This window comes from Brachycentrus maculatus, unplaced genomic scaffold (assembly GCF_059751285.1).
Source record: "Brachycentrus maculatus isolate JH-2025_06_01 unplaced genomic scaffold, ASM5975128v1 h1tg000117l, whole genome shotgun sequence".
NCBI lineage: Eukaryota > Metazoa > Arthropoda > Insecta > Trichoptera > Brachycentridae > Brachycentrus > Brachycentrus maculatus.
The window spans coordinates 253,687-276,621 of NW_028280870.1; the positions used below are offsets into that span (position 1 = coordinate 253,687).

Here is a 22,935-nt window from a genome sequence, read left to right on the forward strand (position 1 = left end):
GAATGTGAGCGGGAAAACAGAACGAGGACGGCTTAATCGGAGGGCATGTCGCTCACTCCTTTCAAGAACGTCATAAATCAAAAAACTTGATTTTTCAGGAGAACATTTTTAAAGTTTAAAAACATAATACAATGTATTAAAAATAAATATCAAGCCACTCATGGAACTTTTTACTGTGTAAAAATCTGAAGGTCATTTCTCCATATGAAAAATATTTAGTATATTTAAAAAAAATTATTAAACAATACCTTTTCTTCAAAATGCAAAAACAACACTTTCTGCCCTGTAGCGGGTAAATATTAAGTTAAAAATATGCCGCTTTTGCTGGGGTATAGTACATTTTCTGGGCATTCCGAAAACATGCACAACTGAAAATTGACGATTTTTGATTTATGGCGTTGTTGAAAGGAGTGAGCGATGTGTGACTAGATGTATGGATGTGAAGGAGGCGTGGAGTGTGTGTCAGGACAGAAGAGTGTGGCGTTCCATCCTTTCTGCCTACCCTTGCGGGGAAACGGCACATTTTTAACTTAATATTTACCCGCCACGGGGCAGAAAGTGTTGTTTTTGCATTTTGAAGAAAAGATATTGTTAAATTATTATTTTAATATACTTACTAAATATTTTTCAAATGGAGAAAAAACATTCAGGTTTTATCTAAATAGATCTGTTGCACAGTAAAAAGTTCAATAAGTGGATTGATATTTATTTTTATAACATTTTATTATATTTTTAAACTTTAAAAACGATGTCCTGAAAAATCAAGTTTTTTTTTATATATGACGTTGTTGAAAGGCGTGAGCGATATGTATATGTATTTGCAGTTTATTCATTCTTCTAACTCTTTCGCACCAAACGGTGTATAGAGCACTGCCCTCGATTGATGCAGCGTGATCTTAATCTTAAAGGACTTAAAGCAAGGTGATGTATTCTGCGCTTCAGCTTACCAGATTAAATTTAAATTAGCAGATGTCGGTCGGTCATCGCCCGATATCACCCGAGCAGGTTCTTCGGAACAACGTTTCATTCAAAATAGATGGATAAGAAGGCAGCCTAAAATCTGTATCAATACAGATAAATCTGTATATATGGCAACACTGCCGATGACGTATAACTGTGTCCGTTTTTCGTTTTACTAAAATAGGTATCTAAAGCTTAAACCTTCATATCTTCCTTACTTCTCGACAGATTTCAATAATAATTTTACCGATAGTCTTGTGATTTTTTACATTAATTTATTAGCCAATAATAACACATTATGAGAACAATCCATCACCTCAAATGTTACCTGGGTTTAAAGAAAATTAAGTTGCGATTCAACGTTTGTTGGGCCTTAAACGATTGAAAATCGATTTTTTGTCACTTGAAAAGCATTTTAGGTTAATAAATACTTATCTTTCAAAAGAGACATCAGTTCTAAAGTGATTCATATTTATCAATGATGAAATTAAAATAATGGTTCACGAGACAAAATAGTTAGAAACCGCTGATAACCTTATGTTTATCACCACCATCCCGTGCCTGCAATTAATGTAAAAACTTTCGCAAGTAATATTTTACATTATGTAAAAACGTTCAATGCTACGCAAATAGCTAGTATTTAGCTAGGTTTTTTTAAATGACCTTTTTGTGCAATACCTTATTGATATCTCTTCGACTATTTGATCTGTTCAAGTGGGTATTAAACCCTGTGTTTTGAAGGTAACGTTATTTGTTCGACGGTTATAAGCCCAGTTAACTTATGAAGAACAGACATGTAAAATTTAAAAGTATTTTTTTGTTATTTTATTTTATGTCCGCCTCCGTAGTGTAATGGCCAGCACGCTCGTCTACCGTTCTGGAGGTCCCGGGTTCGATTCAAATAAATATAAGTGTTTTTTTCATTGTAGTATTTATGCAATTATACCCTGGACTGGTACCTGAAGCGGAGGGCTGATCACCTCTCCTTCATCTGTAAACGATCAAGAGAACTCTGCGTTTATATGACGCAGTGCCCTATGCACCATTGGGGTGCGGATAAGGGTTTTATTATTATTATTATATATTTTATTTTATATATTTTTAAATCATGCTAGCTTCATTTGTTCAAAATACTTACATCAGACCTGGAGACGGAGTACCGAGTTTTGATCTGCCCCGAAGGGCATGGGCATGGGGCCGAGTAAGAACGGAGGGTTGCTGCGACTTCGTGCTCTGGAGGTGGGAGAAAAGGAACAACCCTGATTATGAATGTGGAGCTGAGCAGACCATAAGACACATAGCGCAGGACTTCAAACTCGAAGGGTTTGATGGTGACCTTCGGGATATCCATGAGGCGACCCCGGAGGCGGTGGACTGGCTGAGAAGAATGGAGCCAAGACTCTAAGATATAACCTATATGGGTGAAGGATAAGCCGGTGCCACACGAAAAGTAAAGTAAAGTAAGACCTAACAACTTAACTCTTACCACTCTGTAGGCCAGACATTCTGGCCCGGCGCAGGTATAACTTTAATCACTGATTTCTCTGTCACCCAAGTATATTCTACCAAAAAATATTTCAGATAAATACAGTTAATCTTAATTAACATGGTCATACGAATTGCCAGACAGAGTGTTCCATAATTAGGGAACCAAAATATTTATTTTAATGGTAGAAAAACGTCGCATTGTTTTGATCAGAGTAGCTGATCAGTTATGAGAAAAAATGGTCACAGTGGAAAGGGTTAACCCCTAGAACTCCTACACCACAAAGATATGAAGAATGGCTCTACAAACTCGACATTGTATTTATTGCGCCAACTCCGATGTCGACTCTGGCTTGACTCTATATGACGCGATTTACAAGTAATTTAAGTACATAATACAAATAAATAAAAATTATCATACTCTACAATATTTCACTACAGAACTAATGTAAGTCCCTTTTTACGTAGTTTGTAAAATCAATTAAGTAATTGATTTACAAAATAGTGATCTCCATTTTAATTGGCGAATTAATTTTAAATGAAACACAGATTTTTTGAATTTACCAAGTTGTATTTTATTTAAAAAAAACACATAAAAATTAATATTGTGACAATTATTTCGCCTAGTTATGGCATTTTCAAACGAATGCATAACTAGACGAAATTTAATAAAATACAACTTATTATACTCAAAAAATCTGTGTTTGATTTAAAAATTAATTCATAAATAACAAATAATGATTAAGAAATTTTAGAGTGCTAAAGGTAACTCTAGAGATGAATGTTGACGTTTTACGTATAGCAAATAGGTACTTCTTGACCGTTCCTAACCTCTCAACTTACTTTGACTTTATAGATAATAACAGTGTAAACGGATGTCCGCGGTAGATTTTTGTATCTGGTAGAGATTATGTTTCTATGGTTTTAACTGTCAACTTGACAGCTTGACTTTTTCATGTTCCTAAATCCTCCCATTCAATACTTAGAATGATGATTTTGAAAAATATGATGAAAATCAGAAATTTTTTGAACAAACGAACTTTTGCATTTACAGATACTTAAAACTACGCGCCTATTCGAATGCATCGTTACGACAAAGTTTCAAAGCAATCTGTGCAAAACTTCAGATTTATAATTTAAAGGAATAACCCGCAAATCTTCTATTTTAGACGCTTGTCTGCAGGTAGGATAGTCAGGATAGGGAAGGTAAATGTAAAAATACATCACAAACACCCAGACCAATTGAAAAAAAATCTTTCTTGAATTCATTTTGCAATTGGCGGGAATTGAACCCGCGGCGCCAGTTACGCAGTCGAGCGCTTACCCAACTACGCCACGGCACCTGTCACACATTTACATTTTTATTTGTATACATAAATTTGTTTTTTGATATTGTGTAAAATTTTTGTGTTTGACGTCATTATCAACGGGTGATTTTTCACCAAATAAGGTTTTACCGGAATATTTACTAGCCATAGTTCAATATTAGCTTATGCACTGGTGTTAGTGTCGCATGATCCATTATTGATTACGTGACGTCACAGTAGGTATATTTACGTAAATATGAGTGTGTGTATGTGTACATGAGACGTACAGGGCCAGGAAACTGCAATAGTATGTGTGCGTAAAACATGGCGGCCCTCCTTCCACAAAGAAGGCAGGGGCGAATTGTAAGTATATACATGTAACTTTTTCGTCACTACGCCAGAAGATAATAATAATGGATAATCTTTAACTAAAATGATTTTTATTAAAATATTAGTGATTTATAAACTACTGTACAGGCACAAAAGTACAGTAATAAGTATTTGGGGAAACCACACAAAGAGCTCTACAAATAGATATAAAGTGTTATCTTGATCGTTAACACACGGGAAAGGGTTATCAGCCCTCCGCTTCAAATACCAGTCCAGGGTAATATTGAGTAAATATTATAGTGAAAAAATCACTTATATTTATTTGACCACCAGTGGAAATCGAACCCGGTATCTCCAGAACGGTAGCCGAGCGTGCTGACCATTACACTAAGGAGGCGGACAAAAAACTATATTATATAAATATAAAATAATGAGAAAAGGCAAAATAGAGAGTCGACGAGGTGTCCCTTATGGAAGTCGAAAGGTACTTAATTCGTTTTCTTTCACATTCATGTGTGATCATGACATGGTCACACACGACACGTGGCTTATAATGGTTGAAACTATGCCCGATATTTTAAAGAAGAAAGAAATCATAGTATTCCAGTGTTTACGACCTGGTATTTCTGTGGTTTAACCGGATCCACGCGGCTCGCATAACCGTTTGTGTTTTTACAAGACATGCCCCATACGCGGCTGACATAAGCGTTTGTGTTTTCACTTTGCTCCAAGTTTCGAACCTCAGTTCAACTTGGAGGGATTTTTTCATGGTGTGGAACTTTGGATAAAATAATACGTCAATCCTCGGCCTTATGACATCTGTTGAAATATCTGACTAATAATTTGTAACATCACAAGGATAAATAAAACAACAGATCCCTGATTTTTCTTGCGGTCGGTAATTAGTCCGCGCCATAATCATGCCCTATATCTGTCTCACTCTCGACGCTACGCATCGCCAGTGGGTAAGAGTGACACACGATGCGTGCTTTGATTTGTTTATGTTACGATCTAATTTGTTTATATTACGATATATTTCAAGAATAATGTGACACACGTGTATTATAGAGTACCAAAAAGGCACAATGAATCCCATTGAACGTTTTTGTTTAGGAAAATAAATCGTTTCTTAACTAAATACATGATAAAAGTAATCATTTAAAAAACGGCGAAATACCGCCGCGCACGGGCGTCTCTTAGGAACAAAGTTAACGCGTTTAAAAGGTTAAGTGATTGATCACCTTATACACGCGTGTAACGTTTAACAATTCTGCCCATTATTTAACAAACATATTGCATGAATTTTTGAACGATGTATATATAATATGCACTGTTGTTGCATTCCTTTTATATGTTAGTTATTATTTTGATAGATGTGGAATTTTGCCTGATGATGCTGCCATCAATTGAGAATTTGTGAAGTATAGACTTTCTACAATTGGGCATATCGCTCACTCCTTTCAACAACGTCATATATAAAAAATCGTCAAATTTTAGTTGTGCGTGTTTTCGGAATGCCCAGAAAATGTACTATATCCCAGAAAAAGCGGCATATTTTTAACTAAATATTTACCCGCTACAGGGCAGAAAGTGTTGTTTTTGCATTTAAAAGAAAATGTATTGTTTAATTATTTTTTTAAATATACTTAATATTTTTCAAATGGCGAAAAAACATTCAGGTTTTACCTAAAAAGATCTTTTGCATCTCCTGAAAAATCAAGTTTTTTTTTTATGTATGACGTTGTTGAAAAGAGTAAGCGATTTGTGAGATTCATTTAAAATATATAAATAATAAATAAAAACCCTTATCCGGTGCATAGGGCACTGCTTCATATAAACGCAGTGTTATCTTGATCGTTTACACATGAAGGAAAGGTGATCAGCCCTCCGCTTCAGGTACCAGTCCAGGGTAAATATTAAATAAATATTACAGTAAAAAAATCAATTATATTTATTTAACCCCCCCTGGGAATCGAACCCAGGACCTCCAGAACGGTAGCCGAGCGTGCTGACCATTACAATACGGAGGCGGACAATTGATTTCGGATTTGTTTTAAACGTTAACTTTTAAATGTTTTTAAAGTTTATTTTTAAACTTTAGTTGTCCGAACGTCACCTGAGCCTAAAGCAACGTTGCCAAACATCAAACGGACTTGCGCAAAACGCAAAACCGAATAATTTTCAATGTCGGGCGCTTAAAATTCAATTAATTTTTGTCCGACTGCGACCCTGCAGTGTGCGGATCGTACGAAAATACATTTGGCTTCGTAATGTGTAAAAAATATATGTATATAATAACAACTTAGCAAAATTGAATATGCAGAATGACGGAATATGACTGGAACCACACACTTATGTGAGTCACACGTCAGAACGTCTTATATGGCGATGTAGGTAGGTAGGTACCTATTACTGTTCGCGCAATTTCTGGCACTTTCTATAACCGAATACCTCAAATTAGTAAAGACTTTTAAAGGACATTTAAAAATAAAGCGCTAAAATGATGCACACGTCACAAATACTCTGTAAAAACAAAACTCGACTGAAAGTTTTTATACGTTTTGATTTGACATCTAAACAAAGATGAAGAAGAAAACGTATCTTAGAGCAACAGATAAGAAATTTGCACACGTGTTATATTATACGTATGTTATTCTACCCATGATTGACAACCACACTACTCAATTTTTTGTAACTCATATATATACATCACCAATTTCTTCTTCTAAAACTTATCTGCACCCAATGGTGCATAGGGCACTACATCGTATTGACGCGGTGTTAACTTGATCGTTACTTCCATGAAGGCAAGGTCATCACTCCTGCGCTTCAGGAACCAGTCCAGGGTTATGTTAAATAAATATTTGATAGATATTATATCAAACAAATAAAAATATGTCCATGGAAGCCAAACTGGCTGTTCACAACGGAGTGCTGATACCGACACTGATGTATGGAAACGAAACACGGCACTGGCAAAGGAAGCACGAAAGCAGAGTGAACGCTGTTGAAATGCGCTCCTTCAGACGAATGTGTGGAAAATAATTGTATGACAGAATAATAAAAACGAAGTTTTAAGAAAGGAATGTAAGGGTGAACAGGGTATATTTGAAAATATTAGGAAGAGTTCTTTAGGGTGGTATGGACATGTGGAGGAAATGGATAACGGGAGAATGACTAAGAAAATATATGTGGCGAAAAAATGTGAGAACGAAGACGGCCGAAAAAGACTTGGCACGATCAGATCAATCAGAACCTAAAATCTGTCGGTGTCAAAAGCCTGCGTAATCGGAGGGCATGTATGGATGTGAAGGAAGCGAGGATTGTATGTCAGGACAGAAGAGTGTGGCGTTCCATCCTCTCTGCTTACCCCTGTAGGGAAACGGCGTGATGTTAGTAATAGTAGTACATATATTAATGTACCACACTTTTGGTCCGACTGTATAATGTGCCCAAAAAGTGCGTGGGCTTCTGTTTACGCCGAATGTGAAAACAGCTAGACTTTTTTTTTGACCGACAAATACATTGACCTGTTAAAACATAAAATGTTTTTGGCCACTATTTATGAGATGTTTTGCTTCAGTTTCGTAATATTTATTTTAAGAGGAGAGTACATTTTTTGATATTGTATTCATGCCAAAACCGGTACGTTATTAACGATGACATACAACTCATCTGAATATATGGTGCGAATCCCCAAATTTGATCCCTTAGCGATTTAGATATCAAAGATTTTATTTAATGATCTATATCAGTGATCGCCACAAGGTAGCTCGCCGAGGCGTTTTCGGTGGCTCGCATAGGATATTAAATTTGCCTAGTAAATTGTATTATTATGTTTATTTTTATATTATTTTTAACATCTCATCAAATATGAAGAAGAATATGGAAGTCTGGGCATTTACGGGGCTGACGACCGTCATAGGCTGGTTTAAGTGATCACTTTACACGCGTGTAACAAATTCACCAATTCTACCCATTATTGACAACCGCACTACTCATATTCTTGGAAGTTCTATATATATGAACAAATTTTGAAACATTGTTCTTGAATCACTAGAACTTCGCTAAAGACATCTATTGGTGAGATGAAAATAAACTTTTTATTGAGCAGAAACTCTTATATTCGTATGTGAGGTCCGAATCCTGGATTATAATAACATACATGAGAAACGCCAGAAAATATCATTTTCATTCTTATTATTTTAGCTTATAATTTGACCAGTTAATTTATTTACAACATTTTAAGTGTGTCCAAATACTTGTTCAAAGTCTGCCCAGACTTCCATATTCTTCTTCATCTTTGTTGAGATGTCAAAAAATAATATGAAAACTAACTCCTTCAATTGGAGATAATCCAGATTTGTGAACAAGTATTTGGACACACTCAAAATGTTGTAGATTAAAACATTATTTTTTCCTCACCGCTGGGTATTTATTTGGAAAAGACCTGGCAACCCTGATCTTGGGTAGAATGGTGAATGTTACATATTGAATATCACCACTTAAACCAATGAAAGAACTGCTATATTCTCATTTTAAATAGACTTCGTCTAACTTTATTGAAATATCAATAAAAAAAAATATATATAAATAACTCCAAAGTGTATTTTATATTTTCCTTAATGTCAGCTAATTATTATTATTGTTGTTGATTTTTTTCCTGCTATCTCTTTGTCCTCTTATATCCTTTATTTATTGATATTATAATTTATTTTGTTTGTGAATAGAGCTGAAATTACTCGTAAAGGAGAGAAAGCTTATTAAAAAAAATATTTAAAAAAAGTTGACAGTGAGGCAATCCAACATTTGTGTTCAAAAATTTGGACTCATTGTGAATATTGTGAAATATTGTGAAACTTACAACTGTCAATTGTTTACGAGTAATCAAAATTTTCAAAGTGTAATCAGATTTTCACCCTGAAAGTGTTTGTTTGAGATACGAATAGTTGTCGTGCTAAATACGATTAGGAAGAAAAGGGTGTTACGAGGTTTTGTACGGGTGAATGAAGGCTAACCAAATGGTAAGTGCATATTTAAAAAACCAAACCTATAATTATGTAATACAATTTACACATTTTAACTAAAATTAAATAGTGAATAAGTACTTACCATGCGTCAGATTTACTATGCGCTGCCATACTTCTTTTACAGTTCGAAGCACTTGTTTGTATCAATTCATTTAAAAACCGCCTTTTTCCACATAACGTACAATAAACTTTGCACAATTGTCACTTTTATTATACTGTAATAACATTTTTATAAACTAACCTCTCGCGATAACATATATTTTGACACCGCGTCTTCAAAGATCGGATTTTAGATTGTAACCAGTGTCGAAAATGTAAAAACTTTAAAAACGTAAAAACTCAGGCTTTGCATTACATACTTGAACTAAAAACCCACTAAGATACAATCACTAACCAGTACGTCGATTGCAAAGGGAAGTTAACGCATTAACTACGTAGTGTATCTACACTTTACTTTTCTATTCGGTAATAAACAAAAATATTTATAAAAAAGGTAACTCCAATTTCCTAACAATACGGAGCAACCGGTTTAATGCCAAAATCATTTTTAAAAAATCCTAAAGTAAATTTATAATGTGTTCACTATGTATTTTTAGTCTATGCGTTATAAATTAACGCACTGCTGAGATAAAAAAATAGGATACTTTTTTTTAAAAACCAATCTGTTTTGTGTCTGCCCGATTTTATCTGTGGTATTTAATATTCCTTTTTCAAAATTGTCTTTATTGCCATTCAAATTTTGCATGTATAGTACTTACCTACTTTTCCGTTTATAGTTTTGGTTTTAGAACACTATTTACTCCCATCGATGAGCAAATGAATCATATTATAAATATTGAAAAAATACTTTCACATAAAATCACTATTAAATCACCTTTCTGCCCATTTTTGCATTATGTCATTAATATTATTAATGTTTAAAGCATTTACTTTGTGGTTAGTCATTTTTAATTGATTTTTTTATTACAAAAATGTTAGTAATATTAGTATATGACCACTCACGAGTGGTTATATACTAATATTACTAACATTTTTGTAAAAATAATATTTATATACTTAAGTATCTATTGCATTAATTTTTTGTAACTTCATTAATACAAAAAAATTGCCTCATTTATACAAAAATATTGGATTTTTTAATTAAGTATCCTCTTCTTCTAACCCTTATCCGCACCCGATGGTGCATAGGGCACTGCATCATACAAACGCAGTCTTATCTTGATCGTTAGTTGACACATGAAGGAAAGGTGATCAGCACTCCGCTTCAGGCACCAGTCCAGGGTAAGATTGAATAAATATTGGAGTAAAAAAATCACTTATATTTATTTAACCCCCTCTGGGAATCAACCCGATAGCCGAGCGTGCTGACCATTACACCACGGAGGCGGACTATTAAGTATACATATTAGTATTAATTTGTCTTGAGAAAGAAACTATGTATTTCGAACCCAGTCAGCGTTATAATTAAGTGATAATAAAATATGTTCATATTGATTTTATAACGAGGTTTGTTTTTTTTTTAAACTTTTTATATTATAATATGGAAAATTACCAATTTAATACATCCTTCAAACATCAATGACAAACAGTCGTGTTTTCGTATTATAAAAATAAGTTTAATTACAGCTTTGTTATCGGCAAACAACCACGAAGATAATGTTGCTAAGAGCATTTCAATAAGTATGCACATTTCGCCCACTCCTTTCAAGAACGTCATAAATCAAAAAACTTGATTTTTCAGGAGAACGTTTTTAATGTTTAAAAATATAATACAATATATTAAAAATAAATATCAAGCCTCGTATTGAACTTTTACTGTGCAACAGATCTTTTTAGGTAAAACCTGAAGGTTTTTTCTCGATTTGAAAAATATTTAGTATATTTAAAAAAATGGTTAAACAATACCTTTTCTTCAAAATGCAAAAACAACACTTTCTGCCCTGTAGCGGGTAAATATTAAGTTAAAAATATGCCGCTTTTGCTGGGATATAGTGCATTTTTTGGGCATTTCGAAAACATGCACAGCTGAAAATTGACGATTTTTGATTTATGACGTTCTTGAAAGGAGTGAGCGATTTGCCAATAAATAATATTAATTCCACAATAACAAAGTAATTAAATGGGCGCTGTATTATCGCGAATCATGACACACAGTGTAGGTAGGAATTATTTCATTTCGTGTCAACAGTCTTTAAATGGATCATCTGTCATTATAAACTACAGGTAAACAAATGGCTCAGTGTTAAAACCAGACTATTACAGCTACATATCGCTCACTCCTTTCAAGAACGTCATAAATAAAAAAACTTGTTTTTTCAGGAGAACGTTTTTAAAGTTTAAAAATATATGTAGTATATTAAAAATAAATATCAAGACACTTATTGAACTTTTTACTGTGCAACAGATCTTTTTAGATAAAACCTGAAGGTTTTTTCACCATTTGAAAAATATTTAGTATACTTATATAAAAAAAATTAAACAACACCTTTTCTTCAAAATGCAAAAACAACACTTTCTGCCCTGTAGCGGGTAAATATTAATTTAAAAATATGCCTTTTTTGTTGGTATATACCAGCATTCCCAAAACATGCACAACTGAAAATTTACTATTTTTGATTTTTGACATTCTTGAAAGGAGTGATCTATATGTACAGAATCATCGAAAAATAATGCCAACATTTAAAATAACCGTTTGATACATTTTTTTAATATTTATATTAAAGGAAATTCAATGTTCTTCTTCCTCTGCTTGGTATAGCCCTTGTGGCCTGTTTTTAAGAGAGATTAGCCTCCTGCAATGTTGATTCCCAGCTGTTGATCCGTCGCTTTGGCGGTCTGCCCTGAAGTCGTATACCTTGGGGTTGGCCTTACAGAGCAATGTGGAGGAGTCTGGATGGTTCCATTCTCCTCACATGCGCATACCATTGTCTCCTTCGTTGCCTTCCAAACCTAACGACATCTTCGATCACGCATATTTCCCTTCAATGGGATAATTCAATGGTTTCGATCTTAAAATGTGCGGAAAAAGGATTTTTTTAAATTCGATGTTCGTCGCTCTGCTTATGTCTAGTGTGTAGTCATATAGTGCAATCAATTCATGAGTAACTGTCAAGATAGCGGCAGAAATTCCCTCCCGCATGTGCTCCATATCCTGAATCTTTTCTGCGTACACAATTTTTTTAATGTACCTCCAGAAAATTAAATCCAATGGGGTGAGATCAGGACTTCTTGGAGGCCTGGCAATGGGGGCTCCCTCTACCGATCTACCCGTTGGGAAAGAATCAGAATCACGCTACTTCTCAAACAAAATGTACGTTTTTTACATTTCAACATAGATAAAGAAGAATATGGAAGACTGACAATTTAAGGTGGCTTATGACCGTCATAGGCTGGTGTATGTGATCACTTACACACGTGTAACATTCCTTAATTTTACTCATGATTGACAACCACACTACTAATATTTCATGTTAAAAAATAACTCCTATGATCGGAGATAATCCAGATTTGTGAACAAGTATTTGGACACACTCAAATTTTGTATAAACTTACGTTCACCAGCTAGCGTTCGGGGATAGAATTACCCGTATAACATTTTTGGTGTCAGTGCTATAGTTTTTTTAAATGTTGGCATTATTTTTCGATGACCCTGTATTTTTATAACTGTAATGAATCTGTCGGGGAAAAAATATACTATTCATTGTATTTTGCAATTCACAATCAACGCTGCATTATCTGATGCTTTGCTCTGCGCTCTATGGCCCATGCCCTTACCAAGAGACAATTAAAGATGTTCCATATTTTATATTGACAGCCTGTCTCCATGGCAGCAACGCAGCTGATAAATAAATCATGAAGCTGTGTTAAAATTTAAAAGTACAGTAAAACATCAATATAACGGACCTCTATTTAACGGACTTCGAATATGACGGACAAAAAATCCAGTCAAATATAAAAAAAATAAAACGTCCTGTTAATATCATGCATGCTTAAATTCACGCGTCGTCGCATGTAAAAAAAAAATAGCGGCCATGATAATCATGTCATACGTTTAGCACTAGAATTTGAGACATAATGCCGTCCTGCTAGCTGGAGCAACAACAACACTGTCAAAAATGAGGTTATCAGTGGTAAGATCACATCTCGACGATCCAATAACATTGATTGACTGTTCGCCAGATAACGAAGCTCAAGTATATTAAATGCATTTTTTAAATTTCAGAGAGATGATTATAAAAAAAACAGTAAACTTCAAAAGTGCAAACAAAACTTGATTCCTTTTTTAAAGCAGGATTACCGAAAGCAAATGCGTCGATATCAAACAGCAACGTCACTTCACGACGAGTCCGAAAACAGTTACCAGAATTTGTTTTTTTTTTTTTTTTAAGATAAATATTTGTGTTTTTTACATTTTTACACAAATATGTATTTCAATTTCATACTATTTCTGTGAGCCTGGGCGGCTCATTATTAGAAATTAATTAATAAGGCTGACTTAAGAGTCCGCAGTCGTAAGAGACACTTGTGTTTGTATCTAAATACAGTGTTCATATTTTCAAAAAATTTAAATATTTAGTTTAAGGCTTTTTTTGAAAAACGGACTTTCGGCTTTAACGGACACCCCCTCCCCCCACTTAGCTAACTAACTAACTAACCATCACGCCGCTTCCCCGCAGGTGTAGGCAGAGAGAATAGAACGCCACACCACTCTGTCTTTGCAAACATTCTTCGCCTCTTCCACGTTCATGCATCTCCTCATACATACCCGCCGATTGTTACGACTCCTAACCTGACGACTTTCAAGTATTTGGCATACCTGATCGAGCCATGTTTTTCTCGGTCTTCCTCTCCTATTTTTTCCACTTACATTCGCCTCATAAATTTGTTTTACCGTTCTTTCCTCACTCATTCGTTCTACATGTCCAAACCATCTCAACACACCTTACTTAATTTTATCGATAATGCTTATCTCAGCTTTGCATTCCTTCCTTATTTCACTATTCGCACATCTATCATACATCGTTTTGTCGCACATTCTTTCGAGAGATCGCATTTCCCCCCCAATTAGTCCGTTATATCGAGGCTTTACTGTAATCGCTGAAAAGTTGAGAATGTTTTTTACGTTTTTATTTATTATTAATAATTGTGGGTATTATTGCTTTATCGCCTTGTTTACAATTTATGCTAAGTTTATTTTATCACCATGTTATGTGTCTACTCGTATGTATCAAGCTAGTTTAAAAATATCGCAAGTAAACAAACACTGCGATAACCGTGATAACCCCAATAACGCAACTTTTATCGCTGATAAAACTTAAGAATGCGCACAGTTGAAGAAAACATGTCCTTATCATTATATTTGTTTACTTGGTGCTATTCTGTGATCATGTTGAAAGTTTAATCTTGTAACGAACAACCGTACAAAAAAAGAAAGTGCTCATTGTTTATGTATCGTCTAAGTCTGACTCACATTATTATTTTAGAATTAACTAAAATAGTATGACCTTTCTCCCTAATACCCATTGTGCCAACATTTTATTTTAATGTTTTTGTATTGTGACTCATTTATGTAATGGAATTACAGTCAAAACACAACGTAGCAGAGATAACTATTTATAACTGTATTTTTATTTGGTAAAAACATAAGCAATAATTAATTTTCTTTACTGATTGACAACCGGTTTTAAATGACAAAGTCGTTAGAAATAAAAGCCCGGAAATAATGTTAAAGTAATCTACACTTCTTCTAATCCGTATCCGCACACAATGGTGCATAGAACACTGCATCGTATTGACGCAGTGTTATATTATTCGTTGCTCACATTCCATGGTAATATAAAAAAATATTACTGTGAGAAATCGATAATATGCATATTTAGAGTGTGTGCAAATACTTGTTCACAAATCTGGGTTTTCTCTACCAAGGAGTTATTTTTTACATTTTATTTGACGTATCAACATAGATGAAGAAGAATATGGAAGTGTAGTTATTTACAGGGCTTTGATCTGTCATGGACCGGTTATGTGAACACTTTACATACGTGTAGACTTCCATGAACCCGGGACCTCCAGCAAAGTAGCTAAACGTGCTAACCATTGTAGATTTAGAAATTATTTTAATATTATGTAATTCCAGCTTTCATGTTTAAGTAATTGTTCGTCTCTAGATTATAATAGTAGAGAGTAATAATAGAATTATTATTATAAACCCTTACCCGCACCCCAATGGTGCATAGGGCACTGCATCATATAAACGCAGTGTTATCTTGATCGTTAACACACGAAGGAAAGGAACTCCGCTTCAGGTACCAGTCCAGGGTAATATTGAATAAATATAAGAGTGAAAAAATCACGTGTATTTATTTCACTCCCTCCCTGGGAATCGAACCCGGAACCTCCAGAACGGTAGCCGAGCGTGCTGACCATTACACTACGGAGGCGGACAAATAAAGAAAAATAAGACATTAAAAATATTTTTAGCATAAGTTTTACTTGGTAAATATCACTTTTTCTTAATATCTATTTTGACACGTGTTTCGATGCATTTCGCATCATTTTTAATTACCGCATATTTGAAAATGGTGTTTGAAAATAACGATATTTGGTGACGATGCGGAATGCATCGAAACACGTGTTACAATAGATTTTAATAAATAGTGGTAATAACCAAGTAAAAATTAAAATAAACATGGCTTGATTTTACCACAGAGTGACTGCCGAACCAATTAATGAATTGATAAAAAATATTACACTGCGGAGACGGATAATAGAATAATAATAATAATTAATTCTGACAGTTAAGAATTATTGTATTGTAATAAATCATGAATAGCACCGTTAATTAGTTATTGCCGGTAGTGGATATGTAGGAACCCATTGTCCTCCCAATCAGGAAATCAGTCAAAGAGCGCTAACTAATCCGCGATCAATGACAGAACCGCTGATCACCTGATCACTTACTTACTGAACCCTGCCCACGTCCTGTTCCGCAATCGCCGCAACTTCACAATGAAATCGTAAATATCAAACGTCACTTACAAATGACATTTTCAATTCTATCTTCTTAATTTTATTTATTGTTTTCGGCTGTACTCGGTCCAACTGCTCAGTCTAGTTAAATATATATATTTACACACACATACATATATATATATATATATATATATATATATATATATATATATATATATATATATATATATATATATATATATATATATATATATATATATATATATATATATATATATATATATATATATATATATATATATATATATATATATATATATATATATATATATATATATATACATATATATATATATATATAATAAAACCCTTACCGCACCCCAATGGTGCATAGGGCACTGCTTCATATAAACGCAGTATTATCTCGATCGATTACACATGAAGGAAAGGTGATCAGCCCTCCACTTCAGGTACCAGTCCAGTGTAATATTGAATAAATATTAGAGTGAAAAAATCACTTATATTTATTAAACCCCCCTGGGAATCGAACCCGGGACGTCCAGAACGGTAGGCGAGTATGCTGACCATTACACTACGTAGGCGGACAAAATGAAAAAAAAGTATCTACAATTGACTTGTGAGTGTTTTTACACGTTTATTATCTTATTTGCTAAAAAAGGTAAAACGCTATCGATTTGTTTGGCAGGAAAACACTTATCAAACCCGGATATCCCCTGTCAAACTGGGACATAATAGAACCCTAACCTAATTTTTATTCTTACTTATATTACCTGGGAATCGGATTAGGAATGTCCCATATAATAAAGGTTGTAAATACATCCCAACTTCGAGGAAAGGTCGAAGGGTCGTCGTATCAAGTCTACATACCGCTCACTCCTTTCAACAACGTCATATATCAAAAATCGTAAATATTCAGCTGTGCATGTTTTCGGAATGCCCAGAAAATGTACCTACTATATCCCAGCAAAATCGGCATTTTTTAACTTAATATTTTCCCGCTACAGGGCAGAAAGTGTTGTTTTTGCATTTTGAAGAAAAGGTATTGTTTAGTTTTTTTTTTAAATATACTAAATATTTTTCAAATGGAACAATAACATTCAGGTTTTACCTAAAAATATCTGTTGAACAGTAAAAAGTTCAATAAGTGGCTTGATATTTATTTTTAATACATTTCATTATATTTTTAAACTTTAATAACGATCTGAAAAATAAAGTTTTTTTATATATGACGTTCTTGAAAGGAGTGAGCGATACGTGTTACAGTTAGAGGGTGGATCGATGTAACCTTCTCCCAGTCTGCTCGCTACCCACTCAATTACGGTATATTGATCCAAAACAGTAAAACGTCCCATTCATAGAACAAAGAAGTCGTTAGGTCTGTCTGTTTACCTATGGCTGATTCAAAAATAGGAAAAAGTTACCTGTAATTAATAATGACGAGACTTCAGGTAGATTAAGTTGAATAAGACATTATCACTAATGGCTACGAATATCGGATGTAAGTAAGTACTTACAGTATTTTGGTGTCCTGATTCTTTGTGAGTACACAAAAAAAAAGTATTTTTAATGAGTCATATTTTCCCCGAATTATGAAATACCTGAAACATTCCCGTTAATACCCTATAAATTCCAGCTCTATGCATTTAAAATGATATTCACATTTGCGATTTTTTGAAAACCCATTACTTATTCCAAATCAAATTTTACTTTCTATTTAAACATAATTTATTTATTTATTTATTGGAAAACCTGTTGGTTTATTAACCAGAATATTGAACAAAAATAACATAATATAATAAAATTAAAAAAATAACATTCCAATTAGAGGTTTTCACTTAAGTAATCTAAAAATAAAAATAAACTGTCATGTACATATAATTATGACTATATAATAAAATTACATTACATGTTTTTATCAAATAATAGAAAATTTCTTTATCAAGTAGTCAAATACACATCAACAGTATTTCTCTTAAACGTATTAAAAGAAACAGTATTGATGTCTATTTCATCAAGCATTACATTGCACATATCGCTCACTCCTTTCAAGAACGTCATAAATCAAAAATCGTCAATTTTCAGTTGTGCACGGTTTCGGAATACCCAAAAAATGTACTATATCCCAGCAAAAGAGGCACATTTTTAAATTAATATTTACTCGCTACAGGGTAGAAAATGTTGTTTTTGCATTTTGAAGAAAATGTATTGTTTAATTATTTTTTTAAATATACTAATTATTTTTCAAATGGAGAAAAAACCTTCAGATTTTAGCTAAAAAGATCTATTGCACAGTAAAATCTCAATAAGTGGCTTGATATTTATTTTTAATACATTGTATTATATTTTTAAACTTTAAAAACGTTCTCCTGAAAAATCAAGTTTTTTTTATTTATGACGTTCTTGAAAGAAGTGAGCGATATGTGAGTGGATCAGAACACAAAGTACTTTAACTAACTAACTAACTAACCATCACGCCGCTTCCCCGCAGGGATAGGCAGAGAGAATAGAGCGCCACACCACTCTGTCCTTGCAAACATTCTTCGCCTCTTCCACGTTCATGCATCTCCTCATACATACCCGCCGATTGTTACGACTCCTAACCTGACCACTTTCAAGTATTTGGCATACCTGATCGTGCCATGTTTTTCTCGGTCTTCCTCTGCTTCTTTTCCCACTAACAATCGCCTCATAAATTTGTTTTACCGTTCTTTCCTCACTCATTCGTTCTACATGTCCAAACCATCTCAACACACCTTTCTTAATTTGATCGATAATGCTTATCTCAGCTTGTTGTATTGTATTTTTATTTCTCGAAATAATATATCAATATGATCCACAAAGTTAATGCTTTCAATATTCAAAACATAAGAAAAATATTTTAATATTACGTACATGTATTTTTAAACAGTGTTTATGAATTTAACTACATATTAAATTTAGTAGCCAAAAGAGTTGATTTATTAGACAAGATTTTATCGAAAAGTCGTCTGTCATAATCCAAATTACGAGTATACTCGTATAATGAATGGTAGACTGTTAGACTCTAGTTGTGTCTTAATCATCGAGGAGATTTTAATTAATACAAATATAATAAAAACAAAATATTTTTCATAGATCACAATATTTATTTACAATTAAAAGACAATTTTATTTATTTATTGTTAGTTTCATAGTTTGAGAACTTCTTAAATAAAAATATACAATATTATACAAACTTGATATTTGGCATTTAAATTAACTATATAATAGTTGTTTACACTTTTAATTTAATTGACCAGTAACGGGTTTCGTCGTTACCGACATCATCAGACTGGTGAGATGCTAGATAAGATTCTGTTATATTCAAAAGGCAGAGGTTTAAAACTACGATTTTATATAATTCACCTAACAAAATAAGTTTATTTATTGATTTCGCGTTTAATTTGTAGAACTCCATTTTAAATTATGTATTAATTTTTAAATCAAACACAGATTTTTTCAATCTACTAAGTTGTATTTTATTAAAAAAACACATAAAAATTAATATTGTGACAATTGTATCGTGACAATTTTTGTGTTTTTTAATAAAATATAACTTAGACTTAAAAAATCTGTATTTGATTTAAAAAATACATAAATATGAGTTAAATTATATGAATTGAAGAGTGTAAGAAATGTCAGTACAAAACTTAAATCTAATATAAATAATAAATACGCAAAGTTGGTTTCCTTCGTTTATTCATAATTAACCTGTTGTAATAATCCATAACATTATTGTTTACAACATTTTGAGTGTGTCCAAATACTTGTTCACAAAATCTGGATTATCTCCAATTACAGGAGAAATTATTATTGTTCCACAAATGTCACATGATATCGCATTGCTGTGCTTATAGTGTGAAAGTTTCAATTTTTAAAACTCTCTCTGTGTTGGCTTTTTACCAAAAATTGCGAATTGAAAATTTAAAACTGTTCGCAGTCAGATGCGTTGCGGGTAGAAATAGATTAATATCTTAACGACGCACTTAAGGTTTAATATCCTTTAAATTCCCCTTATTTCTTTGAAGATTTTAACAATAATTGTAGTACAACATTTTGAGTGTGTCCAAATACTTTTCATCTCACCAATAGATACCTCTAGTGAAGTTCTAGTGATTCAAGAATAATGTCTCAAAATTGGTTTTATATAGAACTTCCAAGAATTTGAGTGGTGTGGTTGTCAATAATGGGTAGAATTGGTGAATGTTACACGTGTGTAAAGTGATCACTTAAACCAGCCTATGACGGTCGTCAGCCCCGTAAATGCCCAGACTTCCATATTCGTCTTCATCTTTGACGAGATGTCAAAAAATAATACGAATTGTAGTAATTTTTACATGAAATTATTTGCTTATACTAAAATAAACTTTAATTTTTATGATAAGAAATATGGATATTGGAATGAGTTCAACAATCAGCAAACTCCATTTTGGATAAACCAGAATGGGGAGCTGAAACAACGAGATGGAAGGCCTCATCTTCGGTGAGAAATTCTTCCACTAGCTGTTGTATGCGTATACGGAACTTCAGTTTTTTAGATTCGTTGATTTTTTTAACAAACGGAATTATGCTTTTGAAAAACAAATCATCGCCGTCCGTTTCTTGAGCTTTGATCTTGGTCTTCTCCTGCAAGAGTCTCAATTTTTCCTTCTCTATATTGATCAACGCCAAGTTGAAGCGGTCACTTTGCAGTCTCTTGTGTATTCTATCCTCAGTGTCGTCTTCTTCACTGTCTGACTTATGGTCAGGCTCGTCATCAGGTATTTCTCCGGGCTCGTGGTCCATGATTACGGGTGTCGCTTTCCTAGTTTTCGCCGACGAATTAGTTGACGAAGTTCTCACTTTGACTACGTTCTTTAGGAAAAGAAGAGATTTGAAATATGGCCATTTTGGTGTCGGGTTGTCTCCTGTTTCTTCGCTGGCCGAAGTACTTTTCCCCAGCTCTACGGCGAATTGGTCGCGCAAGTATTTCCATTTTTTCCGCACTGAGTTTACTGAAAAAAAATACAGTTTCGTTCAGAATCGAACAATAGCTACAGTACATAGGCTTAATATGGCATTTTTGACACAAAGGACACATTGATGAATAGCTAAGGTTGAAATTTTTGGTATATTATTTTTGAGACCTAAAAAACCTGCCTGTAATAGCAACGTTGATTTTGTCTCAAAATGTCTGCTAGTCGAGTTAACACAAGCACTGTTAAAGAATTGATTTTTTCCTATCCGAATAACAATACATTTTATATTAATTTATCAGAAATTAAAACTTCATACTTTATACAGGTTTTTAATTAATGTTTTACTTGGTAAATGCCACTTTTCTATTAAAATCTACTGTGACACGTGTTTTGATACATTCCCCATCATACGGTGTTTGAAAATGATGCAGAATGCATCGAAACACGTGTCACAGTTGATTTTAATAAAAAAAGTGGTAATTACTAGGTAAAACATGAATTAAAAATTGATAGATTTTATCACAAAGTCACTTTGACCGAATCAATTAATGAAATTTATAGACGTTATTTTACCGCATATCTAACTTAAAAAATATTATTCGATTATAATTTTAAATGAATATTTCATGTTGGCATAAATCGTGTTTTTTACAATAACAAAATATAACTTAACAATTATTTATATGACAAACAAAAAATGACGTTAATATGATGAATAGTTTTAATCAATATTGACTGAACTAATCAGATATTGTAAAACGCCTGAATAAATAAGTATTGTGAATTTTTGCAAGTGAAAAAGTAAAAAACCATGTAAGAACATACAAAATAACTAAAATAAAAAATAACTATTGCAGTTTAAGGCTTTTAAATTTAGTTGTAAATGTCCTATAAAGGACACTTTATCTGAAGACGTGAACCCTGTAGACACCCAACTTATGATAGATCATTGTAAAACATTTTGTTACATTTTATTAGTTTTTTGAGCGATAGGGTTCAACTAGCTATCTTGAAAATCACCGATGTTTTTTTTCCTTCAACTTACACTTAAGTCGAAGTCTTGGGATTCCCAAACATGTTGTTTTCACAATTCGTAAAATGTTGATGCATACAAGTCTATAATATTTTGTTTTGTGCTTGAGTCTCAAGTTTCAATATCCCGAAAATCTTTCGGTATACCAAATAATGGATCTTTGTCAGACGGGATGATTATCTAATTTAACATATATAGGACACTCAACCTATAAAGGATTGTAGTAGACTCGTTTTGTGTTTTTAACAGCCGATATATCAATATTTTCATTCATCATTTTCTTTTGGAAAATTCGCCTTCGAAAAAACGTTATTTTCGTAAGTTGGCAATGACTGACGTCACAGAAACGATGGTGTTATTTTAATGTTGGTGTCATTGCTAAATTATTGGCGGCTCTATTTGTTTATGTCTATGGTCCACCCTACCACCCCCCCCCTCCCCTCATATTTGTATAAGACAAGGTAGTGTAGCGGTAAAGAAAAAAATCCAAACTACTACTATTACAGCTCTATAAACCAAAGACAATAAACCTTATGACGTCATTTTTATGACGATGACGGAAATTTGATAACGTATGCGAACGCACGTTTTTCGTTTTATTCAAATATGTAAAGTTTAAACTTTAATATCTCCATTAGTTCCCTACAGATTTCAATAAGAATGTTATCGACAGTCTTGTGATTTTTCATATTAATTTATTAGCCAATAATCCAACATCGTGACAAAAGCCTATTATAATATATGCGCAGTACTTCTTTCTCAAATGGCCGTCACATCGGATAAACCATGTTTAATATTTGTCTAACCAATTCGCACTATAT

At 33.2% G+C, this 22,935-nt stretch overlaps 2 protein-coding genes across 2 annotated transcripts in view; one reads left to right on the forward strand and one right to left on the reverse strand.

Annotated features, from left to right (window-relative positions):
• The first annotated feature begins 8,816 nt into the window (after nt 1-8,816).
• The window catches only part of LOC148309757 (uncharacterized), a 42,829-nt gene continuing 28,710 nt past the window's right edge, over nt 8,817-22,935 (forward strand). Inside the window, exon 1 of the mRNA XM_088259398.1 lies at nt 8,817-9,106. The gene's annotated coding sequence lies outside the window, so the exon portion shown is untranslated. The remainder of the gene's footprint in view (nt 9,107-22,935) is intronic.
• LOC148309758 (uncharacterized) lies at nt 19,215-22,534 on the reverse strand. The gene is made up of 2 exons (XM_088259489.1): nt 21,263-22,534; nt 19,215-21,117 (listed from the first exon to the last, which is right to left on the reverse strand). Exon 2 carries the CDS (start codon nt 20,906-20,908, stop codon nt 20,531-20,533), a length of 378 nt encoding a protein of 125 aa, XP_088115615.1. The 5' UTR covers nt 20,909-21,117; nt 21,263-22,534; the 3' UTR covers nt 19,215-20,530.